The 15124-nt window shown below is 35.3% G+C and overlaps 1 protein-coding gene across 2 annotated transcripts in view; it reads left to right on the top strand.

Annotated features, from left to right (window-relative positions):
• The window catches only part of LOC106868709 (ATP-dependent RNA helicase DHX58), an 86390-nt gene that overhangs the window by 51519 nt on the left and 19747 nt on the right, over nucleotides 1-15124 (top strand). For both annotated transcript variants that reach the window (XM_052965757.1, XM_052965756.1), the window contains 6 exons: nucleotides 707-873; nucleotides 1658-1830; nucleotides 4316-4508; nucleotides 7072-7234; nucleotides 8278-8370; nucleotides 10919-11046. In XM_052965757.1, coding sequence (XP_052821717.1) covers nucleotides 707-873; nucleotides 1658-1830; nucleotides 4316-4508; nucleotides 7072-7234; nucleotides 8278-8370; nucleotides 10919-11046 — 917 coding nt within the window. The remainder of the gene's footprint in view (nucleotides 1-706; nucleotides 874-1657; nucleotides 1831-4315; nucleotides 4509-7071; nucleotides 7235-8277; nucleotides 8371-10918; nucleotides 11047-15124) is intronic.

The following is a 15124-nucleotide window of genomic DNA, read 5'->3' as shown; positions in this document are numbered from 1 at the left end:
CTAGACGGCGTTTTTTGATTTCATTATTCTCTTTAACCCGGGCAACGCCGGGTATTTCTGCTAGTATATATATATATATATATATATGTATACATATATGTATATATATGTATATATGTATACACATATGTATATATGTATATATATGTATGTATGTATATATGCATATATATGTATGTATGTATATATATATGTATATATATATGTATATTTATATATATGTATATAAATATGTATATGTATATGTATGTATATATATATATATTTGTATGTATATATATGTATGTATATATATATATATACATATATATATATTTATATGTATATATGTGTATATGTATATATATATGTAAGTATATATATGTGTTTATGATTCTCATATCATCATAGAGAAAACATAATTTTATTTTAATTATAAAGTACATCGAAACAGATGATTATATAAAAATAATGTTTGCATTCACTCTTAACATGTTCCTGCAGATTTGGATGTGAATATACTTTTTGCTGTTGGACTTCATCTGTGGAGTACTTCTCTCTGGAGACAAAATCCAAAAGTGACAAACATATTCATGTCCAACTCTGCTGGAACATGTTAAGAATTAGTATATATATATCATTGTTTAGATTTGTGTGCTCAAAATAATTTAATATATAAAAGTAATTTCATTAAAATTTTTTCTTATTTTTTTTTATGTTGTTATAGAAAACAATCCATCACAGAATCAAAAACAAGTGAGAACTAATGCAAAGGAAATTAAACTCCGTGAATATCAAAAAGAATTGATTTCAAAAGCCCTTTTAGGGAAAAACTGTATAATAGCTGCACCGACAGGAAGTGGTAAAACAGTTATGGCTGTGAAAATTATTGAGGTGAAATTATTTTTTGTTTTATGAAAAAAAAAAACAAAGAAAAATGTGTAGACCTATGATAAAAACATGTCCAGCCTTGATCATTCAATCTTGTTTTATTCAAGCATAGTTTATCTAGAACTACATTATGCTGTAATACATCTGCCTTTCTTTGAAGACGTTAGGGTGTGATTTGAAGTAGGTTTGTCAGTTGGGATCCACTTTTTCGTCCTTCAACATGCTATGAGCAATAACCGAATTTCTCTCAAACTACACCTTACTACTTTGAGAAAAGATAGAGCACATTTGATCATGTATTTTTAGAATTGCAATGTCCAAAAGAAGGACAGAGTGGACTGCTTTTCCATAAGTGTGCACGGTCTGGCCTGATCTGAGGCTAAACAATAGCAATATTAGAAATATCATGTTTTTCAAAAATCATCTGATTTTTTTGTTAGAGCAATGGTTCCTGTATATTTGGATATGGTCATTTGGAACCCAAAATATAGAATATTTACCATCACAAAAGTCAGCTGTCCTACTAATGTGAATATCTCTTTGAAAATCAAATTTAACACAGACATCCACATATATGCACACACGCATACATGCATACACATGCACACATGCACGTGCACACACACACACACACACACACACACACACACACTGTTTCTCTCTCTCTGAAAAAAAGACAGCACCTTCTTCCTTGTTAGTGGAACATTTTATATATAAATATTATTTTTCTTCACTATTTTTGTTTAGTTTTAAAAAATTTATTTTGTTTTTATTTGTTTATTTGCAGCATCATTTTCAAGAAAATGATGGAAAATGTTGCAAAGTAATCTTTTTATGCAATCAAACAGCCTTAGCTGAACAACAAAAAACTGTTCTGATGAATTCTTTCCCTGATTTGACAATTAATGTTATTTATGGATCTCCTGAGAGCCAAAGCAAGAAAATGGAATCATTCAACTTGTAAGGTCATATTTTCTTATTTAGTTTTTGTTTCTCCATTTTTATTAAGAATAAAAAGAACACTGAACACACACACACACACACACACACACACACACGTGTGCACGTTCCAAACTATGGATGTGAGAAAGTTATAGGAGGTACTATCAGATCCCATACTTCAATTTTCTAACTCTTGCATCAAGAAGTTTTACTACAGTTGGGCATTTAAAAGTCCTTAGTCCTGCAACTATCTCAAAAAAGTCTATGAAACCTGGCCAGTTTCCCCCTACTTTCATATATTCATATATGCACATTCATGCATGTACGTGCATGTGTTATTTCTTTACTACCCACAAGGGGCTACACACAGAGGGGACAAACAAGGACAGACAAACGGATTAAATTGATTATATCGACCCCAGTGTGTAACTGGTACTTATTTAATCGACCCCGAAAGGATGAAAGGCAAAGTCAACCTCGGCGGAATTTGAACTCAGAACGTAGCAGGCAGACGAAATACCGCTAAGCATTTCGCCCGGTGTGCTAACGGTTCTGCCAGCACGCCGCCGCATGTGTGGGTAGATACATAGCTATCTCAGTGTACTTTGAAGACTGCTAAAATAATGACAGAAGACAGTTCATTAGGATTAATTGATTAAATTATAACTGACAATCTACAATGTAAAATTTACTAGCTTGCATTAAAAAATGATACTTAATAATGGTGGTAAAAACTTAAGTGTAAATGAGAAGGGAAAACAGAATACTCCATACCGAAAGTAGTCCCAAAATATATTTATTAAAACTGAAAATGAAAAATTCCTAACTTGGTCTACAAAATGAAATTTGAGTAATGAGGCTGGAAACCATTAATAAAAATATACAGATAATGAAGAAACAGGGCAAAAATATTCAATTAGATGCATGTGTGAAGATTAGAATTGAATGATAATATTTAACTGTCTGCATATGTAATGATATTCAATTAAAAGACAAATGAATAAAAATAAAATGAATAATTAATAATATTCAATTATATTGATTGCAAATATTTGAAGTCATTCACGAAACATCATTCACACCCAGATATGACAAAATACTTTAATATTATTGACATCATTAAGAATTTTATAAAGTTTTGAGAGAATGTAAAATGTTTCTTTTATGGAATATTGGTCTTGAAGTACACTTAAAACTATAAATAATAGCATGTAAATATTTTGGATAAAAAAAAATCAAATCATATCCATAACCTCCATGCTGTTGAGCTTTTTATCATTTTTACCAGCCATAATAATGTGGTTGTCGTCATTTGTTGCTGTGGTAACCAGTAGTGCCTCTTAAAGCAACCTTTTTGTTCATTCACCAAACCTGATTTACATGTGTTTTGGAACTATGATATTAAAATAATGTAAGTCAGTAAAAGTGAAAATAGAACAAAAAGATAGTATTATTTACTCTCCATTCATAAAATATCATACAACATGACAAAAAAAAAAAAGAGAGATAGGTAAAATAAAAGCCAAGAATATGATAGGGTCAACAAATTTTCTATGACAAATATGTCTGGTCATGGGGAAATATTACCTTACTTTGAAACAGGTAAGGGTTGGCCACAGGAAAGGCATTGCAACTGTAGAAAATCTGCATTGATGAATTCCATCCAACATATGAGGCGTTTAGTAACAGAGTGTCGTAAGTGCTACCCTGGCCATTTGCGAGGTTAGTATATCATTTCCTTTGTCTCAACATCTAGAATCCGAAAAAGTTGGGAGGAAGAACTGGTGAGTCTTACAATAAGGTTGAAAATCCAGCTGCAAAATATTGTACCTCGATGCTATTGACCTGACACTCGCTCACCCAAACTTGGACCAGAGAGTTTAGCTACACACCATTGTAAGCTCACACACTCAATCAATAACTTTGGTATATTCACTGTATTGTTTTTGAGGTGTTATGGTTCAATTTTTTAATATTCCTCATTACCATTGTAACAATAATGGGCTATTATCTTACTATCTTGTCTTTCTTACTTCTTGAAGATACTTACCTTGGTATATTAAAACAGAAACAATACCTTTGGGAGGTCTCTGTATGTTTTTTCTAGGTATTATGGCTAAAATATGCAATGCAATACACTGTTTTGTAGTACCTGTATATTCTACAAAACGAGAATGATGCAGTCATTGATTCATCTTTCAGATGCATGCATAAATAATTTTACATAGGTGGAATGATTAGAAGGAGGTCTTCACGGTCACTTTAAGACCAAAACCAGCTTCCTAACTTCATTCCTTGCTGAGATATCACATTCTGAAAGTCGCGAAACTTTGACTGCGTTTTTCTTGGTTTTTAAGTTGTGGTGCTTACGACGGTCTGTTACTAAACGCCTCATATGTAAGTGTAGCAAAGTGGATGTTTAAAAGGATATTGATGACAATGATGATGGTAAATATGATGACAGTCTAACTTTTGTGTCTTATTTTTTTTTGTTTTGGTACAGAAGTGATATTGTTGTTATGACTCCACAATGTTTAGTTGACAACCTGAAGCTTGGTAGAATTGAGGGTCTTTCCATTATTACACTGCTAATAATTGATGAATGTCATCACACATATTGCAAACATCCTTACAATATTCTTATGTCAAGATACCTTGATGACAAATTTAAAAAAGTAAATTGTCAGCTACCTCAGGTAAGTTTTCTATTACAAGCAGACATCTGCCACACACAAATGTCTTTTTCACATTTCTGCAAAAAATCAAATCAAACAAAAAAAATGAAACAAAAATAAACAAAGAAAACTCTTGTTTATACTGTACAGGGATAAAGTGTAAGTTATGAAGAGGGCCTTCTAAAAATTAACAACTGTTACCCCTATTTTATTTTCTTTTAAAAATTAGTTAATAGAGGAGGGACAACATCTCTAAACATTTAAGGCTGTCCAAAAGTTAGTGAAATTGATACCGTTGCTATTCAGTTTAAATATTTATTAGGGTGATGTTAGACAAGGAGAGGTGGTGGTGGGAATTTAGATGGTTGTAATTTTGCAAAAATGGAGTGAGTAAAGTATTTAGTGTGTGATTAGGTGGATGAAGAGATTAAAGTATATCTATATCTCTTCCTCCTAGGAGTGCTAGGAGGAAGAGACAGGTGTACTGCGTAGACCACAACAGAAAGTATATGCAGTGACCTAGAGAAGCAGAAATTGAAGTAGTAGCATTAGAAAAATCAAAGACTAGAAATACCACATCTTTGAGGGGTGAAGTATTTTCTAGTTCTAAAGAGATGATCTCTAGTTTTTGTGGTACAGTTTTGGTACTGCTATATCTGAGTTTGCGATGGAGATCATCAGAGATGGTGAAGCTTTCCATTTGCAGTATTTTAAGGGTTTCAATTGTGTGTTGCTTGTACATAGAGGAAGTTATGTACAGAAATGTTTGATGTTTGTAAATATTGTGTCTTTGTACTATTGAAAGAGACTTAGATATCCACATTGAAGGAGACTTTTCTTTACAAAATTTGTGACAGTAGAGATTACACATGCACACACCACACTCACATGCTCTCATCCTTACGCATATACGCATACAAACATAAAGAGAGATGATACTTTTACTATAATTCTAAGGCCCCTGTTCATAGAGTCAGTACAGATCTGGTGTGAAGTGTTTAAGTTGCATGTGGATGATGATTGTCTGAAAGATTTAGGAGGAATTGAAGAGTGGTATTATCTGTATAGGTGTGCATGTGCTGTAAAGTAGACACTGCAATGGTGGGAGTTTCTTGGATTAGAAGAAATCATGTATTTCAAGAAATTTGAGATCGATGGGAGACTATAGGCAAGGAGGTTTTCATGCTGGACATAAGCAGTGGCTTTGCTGATTCAAAGTGCAACAACATAGCTTTCACCAATGATATTCATGAATGTGACATAAACAAAGCCAAGAGCTCGGTTTTGAATAGTGGATCTGAGTCCGTGATGATGATTCTTTATATTCGTTTATGACCATAACTTGCAATGGGAGGAGTAAAGGCAACCGAGTCAGTTTGAGTAGTTCAAGAGTAGTGGTTTATTGACTTTGGAGGGATAAAAAGTAAAATTGATTTTTGTATGTTTTGAATTCTGTATATTAGTTTGGTGTTTTGTCATCTCTAGTATACACTACTAAAATAACATTTCTCACATTAGACTAAGGTAACAGATTTGTTTATAATAGTAAAAACTATACTGAGAGAGAGAGAGAGAGAGGAAGAAGTGGTGACAAGGTTATGTACTTTTACATAACTGTAATGAAATGCAATATCAGGTTGAGCAACACCTTTGAAATTATGATGTAGTTTTAATTTCAGATTGTTTATTGATGAAACTAGAGAGAATGAGAGTATGACGGAGAATAATAACTTTTAGAAAAGCTTATAATTTCATTAGGCCAATATATTTATATATATGTATCTGTAAACGTATATCAAGTTATTATATTTGCACATTTGTAAACATTTTAGAAATGTATTCTTCTTCTTTTAAGATGCTAAGGTTTAATTTAAGGGAATTCAGTTACTTTTTCTAGCAAGTCAAGAGACCTGGCAAAAATTGAGGCTTTTTATTGGCTCATGAATAATTTGAAGTTGTAAGAGTTAAGTTGACTGGCGAAGTATTATTATTATTATTATTGAGTGAGAGAGCAGCGCATGCCATCAAAGTGACACTGAGGTAAAATATACGAAGCCCTGCATACCCATCATGACTACCCATCTGATAAGGGTACACCAGGCACATGCATCACAACCATATGTGTGCGACATGGTGATCTCATATCAAGATAAACAGTGCATGACCTCGCAGGTGGAACCCAGTTAGAATTTTCTTCGAGTGGCCCGTCCCGCTCAAAAGGTCCCTGAATAAGGTTTGTTTAAGGATGTTGAACGAAACACCCATGTTTCCAAAGGTGAATTATTCAAACCCCAAAGAATTCCTCTCAACACATGGCTATGATGCTCTCCCACTACTTCTGCTCGTGATCAGAGATGCACATATTGTCAGCCACCAAGGGACATGCTCAACTGGTTTAGTTATTATTATTATTGTTATTATTATTATTATTATTATTAGTAGTAGTAGTAGTAGCAGCAGCAGAAGTAGTAGTAGTAGTAGTAGTAGTAGTAGTAGTAGTAGTAGTAGTAGTAGTAGTAGTAGTAGTAGTAAGGTATCAAATTGACATGAATTAACTTTCAGATTTTGTGGCATTTTCTTCCAGGTTATTGGTTTGACAGCTGTGGTTGGTATTGATGTAGCAAAATCTGGTAAAAATGCCAAAGAACACTTTTTGGAAATTTGTGCCAATCTAGACTGTGAGGAATTGTGCATTACTAAGGAAAATGTTGCAGATTTACAGGAACATGTACCTGTACCTGTGGAAAGTAAGTAGAAAGTTCTCAGCCATTGCCACTATCTTCTTTGTTTACCATTACCCATTATAACAATAAAAAAAAAATGAAAGGACCTTCCCAAGCCATAGGCTCATAAGTCTGGTTTTCCAGATTCTGTGACATGTATATTTCTTGCCTTGGCCAAGATGCTGGTCCATCAAAAGATTACTAATTTTTTCCTGCTGAGTGGGCTGGGTCAATGTGAAATGAAATATACAGAGTTTAAAGAATAGTCAGCAAAGCACAGTGTACATGCTGTGCAAGACATTTCCAATTCAATAACACAATTTATGCAGTACACCTTTTGTTTATAAAACTCCTACAACACTGAATCACTAAGTGCAAGCATACCATTATCCATCCATATACATTTCTCTCCCATAACCTCTCACTGACACACTATCTAGCAATCTAGGACACCTCAAGTCTCTGGTCTTCACACTGTAAGATATTGGCAAACCTCTTCCTTTCTGCTTCTGCTCTACCTAGATAAACCTGACTTCCAGCTTTCCTTTTAGCTACCTAATATGATTCTTTGCTGCCCCCACTTTTTCACTCTTTCCAAACCCATCTCTTCTCTATTATGACCCTGTCAACTTCACTGTTTCATCACTATGTTACCCTTGGTCTGGCAAAAGCTTTGTTCCAACCACATTTGGTCTGTTACCTTCAGTAGATTGTCCTGTAAGAACTTCCAGTTGTATCCTGTTTCTTATGTCTCCATCTAATACTAAATTAACACCATCAACACTGTACATATTTTACACAGCCACTTCCCAATAATATAAAATAAGTTGTGCTTCACCATTACCATTCACAACAGAATAACAGCATATTTAATAGACTAAAGTGATATGAGAAAAAATGAAACAAACTCAATAACAAAATAAATGTAACATGCAAACACCATTCCACTGACATAAAAGACAATACTGCACATACTTAAAGTGCATAGAGATTCTCCTGAGGTTGTAATAGAAACTCACACAAAACTGTTGAAAATAAATAATATTAATAACACTATCTACTTGCAGCTGTTAAGTCATTACCAATAGAAAGTGAGAGTGCTCTCAGTAAAGTAATCAAGAGTTTTATGACAGATGTGCACAAGAGTTTAAATAATAGAGGTAAGTTTGAGATTAATGTTTTCCATTTGGTGATGTGAGTTAGTATATGAAGATTGCTGAAGATTTCATCATAATGGCCTCTAAGGCAAATGACTATCTCTCTCAAAGCTACACCCATGGGGAAAAATTATGCAATCTCTCTCTGTCTCTTTTTCTCACACACACACAAACACACACATTGTGCATCTAAAACTAAATCTAGAAGGTACAAACCTTTTGGAAGGAGGTTTATGTATTATGGTAAATGCTTTTTACCATTTTCAACTTTCTGAATGCACATGTTATTGGGTTATCCATTTAGAAGAAGTTGTTCTTAATAAAGGATTTGGCTATTTTAGATTAGAGTTCTTTGCTTTTGTAGTTGATCATTTTCTTCCTTCAGTTTAAAAAAAAAAAATGAATATTTTGAATTTTCCATTTGCACAAATGTTTGATGTTCACTACATGGGACATTTCTAAGAGAAGAATCTTTGATTTGTTGTGTATGTACCCTAAACTGATGAATTTTGATCCCATTTGACTGAATGCACTGTGAATATTTGACGCAGTAAATGAGATTTTTTTGTTTTGCATTTCATATTTGCATTAGTCTCAGTTCCTTCTCATTATTTAAATTTTTGGGGTTTGCCCTGTTCAATTATTTCCATGTTCTACAACAAAGGTCTCTACATTTTGTTATCTGTATTATTCTTTGTGATGTAATTTTTGCTTTGGTTAGGAGTTCTTTAAGATTTGACGCTTGCTTGTGGCTGTTGACAATTTGCGAGTCTTTGTGTAGCTTTGCTAGATTGCTTTGAGTTCCATCATTAATTTTATACTGTGTGACCACAGTTGGAAGTAATAATCCAAATGGCTGAGGACAAATGTCCTCTGGAGGACCATCATGATTTCCTGTTCACTCATCCTGGAAGTTCTAAGGACCCATCTAGGCAACCATCTGCATTTTATTGCCAACTTAGTAATATGCATTGGAAAGATGCATCATTATTCATGTCAATGCTCATATTGTGCACTGATTTTGATTCAGGGATTGCAATCCCTCCTGGGCCATGTATCATGTCTGCTTTTCATTAGGTTCCTTGTGTTGGTAGTGCAGGGCTTGGAATTTTCCAGCATTATACTACATGTTATTTTCTTCAGCCCACCTGTTGCAGATGTGCAAAACCTTCAGGTTCTATATCCTCTGAGAGACTTTTGTATTAATTGCATAACTAGCAAGAGTGGCTGTTTGAGCAGCTGAGGGCATGTCTGAGAGGGCCTCTGTGAATAGCAGTAACCACAAGACCCTGTGGGACACCACTTATTATTTGCACTTCCTTGGAGGTAGTCCTGTTGGCCACCACTACCTGACTTCTGTCTTTTAGAAAGTTGTGTAGCCACTCTCCAAATTTTCTGACTATGCAGAAATTATGCAGCTTGTGACATACCACATCATGATCAACTTTGTCAAAGGCTTTTGGAAAGTCAAAACATCCACATTTGAGTTGTTGAGTAGCTGCTTTAATACTCCGACTTTGCTGATGTGTGAAGTCAGAGATAGGCCTATAAATTTTAGCATCTGTTCTGCTTCCTCCTTTATTGATATGGCATATTATTCTCTCCTTCAGTTTGTGTAGGAGCTTACCACTTGGGAGGGAGCTCTGAAGAAGAAGCTGCAGTGGTTTTGTAAGGGCTCATTTGCATAACTTGAGAAGGATTACTGGGAATCCATCGAGATCAGCAGCTGAGCTTGCATATCTGTCATTTATTGCCATTTATTGCCAGTATTACTTCCTCTTCTTTGATGTTGATGCCATCAATTGTTACTGCCTCCATTTTTACATCTAAAACATGACACTGCAGATGCAGAAATACACATACCAAAATATGTTGTATTGAAAGCAACAGAAAAGACAGGAGTTATGGTGGAATTCCAATGTACATCCATGAAAATCTCACACCCCAGATCCTTTTGTCATGCTCTATCTCAGTCTTGTATGATCCTGCTGATTGAATGTATAGGAGCTACACCAGGGAATTATCCAATAACACATGAAATTAAGTGGTCCTATACATTCAAACAACAGGATCATACAAAGTAATAGTTCTTAGGCCTTATGTTTGCAATTTCAAACTGGTTAAACAATACTTTCAGAAGGTTTCCATATAATGATGCTTTCATCATATAGTAAGTCCAGAATGTTTGTTAATTAGATTTGCACTTTTGTATATAGATTGCCTATACTGCACACAAATCGTATTTTTGCTGTCTTCATTGTACAGAAAGGCAATTCGATTATTCATCAGGAGATTGAATAATAGACATTTCTATCAGTTGGCTGCCAAATTAGCTTGGCTAAGGTGATTCTCAGAGTAAGATCAAATACCAGCAAAAATTTTGTTTTTAGAAGAAATCTTTTTGTTCTTTTTTTCAATTTCAATTTTATATTCAGTTGTATTAGCTTACCCTCTTATTTTCCCATTTCTTTATTTTCTTTTGTTTTTAAAACTCTTTTCATATTTATTCCTTATTCTTTGTATATTTTTCTTTTTTCTTTTTTCTTTAAAGAACTCAGTGCAAATTCTTTACAGTTTGGAACTACTCAATACATTGGATGGTTGAGTGATGCAAAAAAAACCGTGAATTCATCTCCTTTTGAACTCAAACACGAGTTTGCAAGTATACAGTATCTGGAAGTAAGTAGTACAATGACAAATGAATATATTGACAAAATCATTTGCACAGTGTCAGGATTACTGCATTTATTCTCTGACCCAAGAGCCCAGTGACTATACTTACAAATGCATTATGTGAAAAATTATTTTAGTTTTGTAATTGAAATTTGATATGTGAATGCACTTTGTGATATATATGTCTGTGTGTATGTGTGCAAATATGTATGAATATATATGAGTATGATTGTGTGTGTTTCTGTGTATAGGGAAAAGCATGGCTTAAGTGGTATGTATGTATGTATGTATGTATGTATGTATGTTTGTATGTATGTATGTTTGTATGTATGTTGTGTCATGTCTGGTCCCAGCATGGCATAGCAAGGCAAACAAAAGTTGCTGTGTACCGTGCTTGTGTACTAACATCGCTTCTCTACTTGTGTGAAACATGGACTCTACAAACGTCAGGTAAGGGTCCTTGAACGCTTTCATCAGAGATGTCTCAGGCACATTCTCAATGTTGGCTGGACCTCAAAGATTCTAGACACACAGATCCTGAGGACAGCTGATATCTTGAGTATTGAGGTGATGGTGCACAAGCACCGGTTACATTGGACTGGACACCTTATTAGAATGAAGGATAGCAGGATTCCTAAGCAGATGCTCTATGGAGAACTTGTGAATGGAAGGAGACTCCGGCAGAAACCAAGGCTGCGCTTTAAGGACTGTGTCAAGTCCTCATTAAAGGCCTGTAATATGCAGGACACTGACTGGGAGAACAATGCCTGTCATCGCCACAGATGGAGGAAGCAGGTTAAGGAGGGGATCAACACTTTTGAGCGAGCACGTATCCAGCATGAAGAACTTAAGTGAGCTGCGCGAAAGTGCACGGCTCGTATAGTGAATGGGGAAAGCTTAATCTGCAATGTTTGCAGTCGTGTATGCTTATCAAGAGCAGGGCCCATTAGCCACCAACGGAGCCATAAATGCAAAATGTAAGTTAGTACTAGAGCGCAGAATGTTTCTGAAGGTCGGCAATGGTCTTCCTGGCTCACGAGTGGACGGCCATCATGTATGTATGTATGTATGTATGTAATCCATCCATCCAACCATCCATGCATACGTGTATGTATGTATGAGTGCAGGTACGAGTACTCGCTTAACATAATAAACGCAAGATCCCTAGTTCAATATTTCAATCCCACATCACCTTAAACAAATGACTTTCAAGTTGACTTATGCCTTGTGAGTGGGACTGAGAAAAGAGAATTGACATGGAATCCTGCAAGTAGAATCTGCTTGTCCTACACAGTTTCTACTTAAAAACAGTGCTTGTGATAGACTCTGTGACTTTCGACATAATTCAGTGAGTAGTTAGTTTATTGATCAAAGAAATGGAAGTATCATTGACGTTTGTTTTTATGAAATAATGAAAGATGGGTTACAACAAATATTCTGCGCAATACCACAGATTTGCTTGTCAGTTACTTGACCATGACCAGTTGAATATGTCCCTTTGTGGTTGATGATATGTGCATCTCTGACTATTAGCTGAAGTAGCGGGGAAAGCAACAGAGCCATGTGCTGAAAGGAATTCTTTAGGGTTTGAATAATCATCTCTGGAAACAGGTATTTTGTTCATCATTAAACAACCCTTATTCAGGGACCTTTTGAGCAGAATAGGCCACTTGACCTGAAGAAAATTCTAACTCGGTCCTACCTGCAAGGTCACACACTGTTTATCTTGATACAAGATCACCATGTTGCACACATATGATTGTGAGCCATGTACCCGGTGTATTCTTATAAGATGTGTACTACTACACTCTCTGAGTGGTTGGCGTTAGGAAGGGCATCCAGCTGTAGAAACTCTGCCAAATCAGACTGGAGCCTGGTGTTGCCATCCGGTTTCACCAGTCCTCAGTCAAATCGTCCAACCCATGCTAGCATGGAAAGCGGACGTTAAACGATGATGATGATGATGATGATGTGTAGTCATGCTGGGTATATTGGGCTTTGTATTTGCACTCCAGTGTGACTTTGATGGCATAAACTCCTCTCTCACTCAACAACAACAACAACAACAACAACAACAATAATTCTTTTTACTCTAGGCTCAAGGTCTGAAATTTTGGATGAAAGTGCTACTCAGTTACATTGCTTACTAATTAACTGATACTTATTATTGACCCCAAAAGAATGATAAAGTCATTTGAGTTCGGAACAAAAAGTTGGAAGAAATATTGCTGAGCATTTTGTCTTGAACATTCATGATTCTGCCAGCTTGCTCCCTTAATAATAAACCTTTCTACTATAGGCACAAGGCCTAAAATTTTTGGGGAGGAGGTAAGTCATTGACCCCAGTGAATAACTAGAACTTATTTAATTGACCCTGGAAAGATGAAAAGCAAAGTTGACCTCAGCAGAATTTGAACTCAGAACTTTGCTTGGCATGCTAACAATTCTGCCATCTTGCTGCCTTAATAATAATAATAATAATAATAATAATAATCCTTTCTACTATAGACACAAGGCCTGATATTTTGGGGGAGGGGTACTTTATTTATCAATTCTAAAAGGATGAAAGGCAAAGTCAACCTCAATGGAATTTGAACTCAGAACGAAGCATAATAATAATAATAATAATAATAATAATAATAATAATAATAATAATAATAATTTCAAATTTTGCTACAAGGGCAGGGGATAAGTTGATTACACTGACCCCAGTGTTTCACTGGCACTTAATTTATCGGCTCCAAAAAGATGAAAGGCAAAGTCGACCTTGGCGGAATTTGAACTCAGAATGTAGTGATGAGTGAAATACTGTTAAGCATTTCACCCGGCATGTTAACCATTCTGGCAGCTCACCGCCTTAATAATAGTAATAATTTTTTACATTAGAGCATTGCTAAAATTTTTATTATAAAGTCTGAGCTATGATGATAGTTAATTTTGTTGAGATTTCATATAGAGATTTTTATCTACTTCTCCCACCCTCTCACATCTTTAATAAAAACGTATGTGGTTGTGTAGATCAATGGTTCCCAAACATTTTTGGGTTGCTGTCCCCTTAACACCCAGGCCACATTCCTACTGCCCTCACCCCAACTAACCATCACAAACATAAACCTCTTTCTGAAGCAAATTCAAAGCAACTGTATTTAACAAATAAAACTTAATGAACCCATTATTCTGTTGTTTTGCATGAATTGCTATCCCATTATCATCCCACTTTTTACATGAATCTCTACCCCATTATTGCCTCAGTTTTCATTAATGCCCCCTTGGAACTTTCCACCACCTCCAGCGAGGCAATACTGCCCTCTTTAGACAACATTTTACATAATGATACCAGTGGTACCTGCCCTAGATATAGAAACAAAGAATGGAATAGGATACAAAGAACTTGTAACAAAACAAACAGGGCAAACACGTGGTATAAAACCGACAAATATCAAGGAGTGATGTTTGTAGGGGCCACAGCCCATGTAGAACTAGCTTGTAGATTTAGGAAAGCTCTGAAGGAGATCAAACTCAACATTAAGATTGTTGAAAAGCTAGGGAACTCCGTCAGATCACAACTATGTAGGATGTACCCCTTTGAAAATACCATATGCACCAATGATAACTGCATGGTGTGTAGGATTAGACCTGGCATTAACTGTAGAACTTGAAATGTAGTCTACAGCATCAGATGCAGAAAAGGTGCTTGTAAAGACATGAACATGACGTACATAGGGAAGACATCTAGGAGCATTGTGGAACAACTAAATGAACATCTGAGACAATATGATGACAAAAAACAGTCCTTCATGCTCTACCAACATGCCAAAGACCACCATGGAGACAACTTGGGTCAACTTGACATCTGCATCATATCCAAGCACCCAAAAGACCCAACACTCAGACAAATACGGGAGTACGTCCTTATAAATGAAACTTCCCCAATACTACATAGGAAATATACATAGTAGATATAATACCCCCATACCCACAGTTTACACAGGTAGAGTAGAATAGTTAGTGGGCTGTTATGTAGATAGATGTATGTATGTGTGTGTGGGGGTGTATATGTGTATATGCGCATGTATGTAAGCAT

Source organism: Octopus bimaculoides, chromosome 2 (assembly GCF_001194135.2).
Source record: "Octopus bimaculoides isolate UCB-OBI-ISO-001 chromosome 2, ASM119413v2, whole genome shotgun sequence".
Lineage (NCBI taxonomy): Eukaryota > Metazoa > Mollusca > Cephalopoda > Octopoda > Octopodidae > Octopus > Octopus bimaculoides.
The sequence above is the reverse complement of the archived record's forward strand: the minus strand, read 5'-3'. Positions and strand labels throughout refer to the sequence as shown.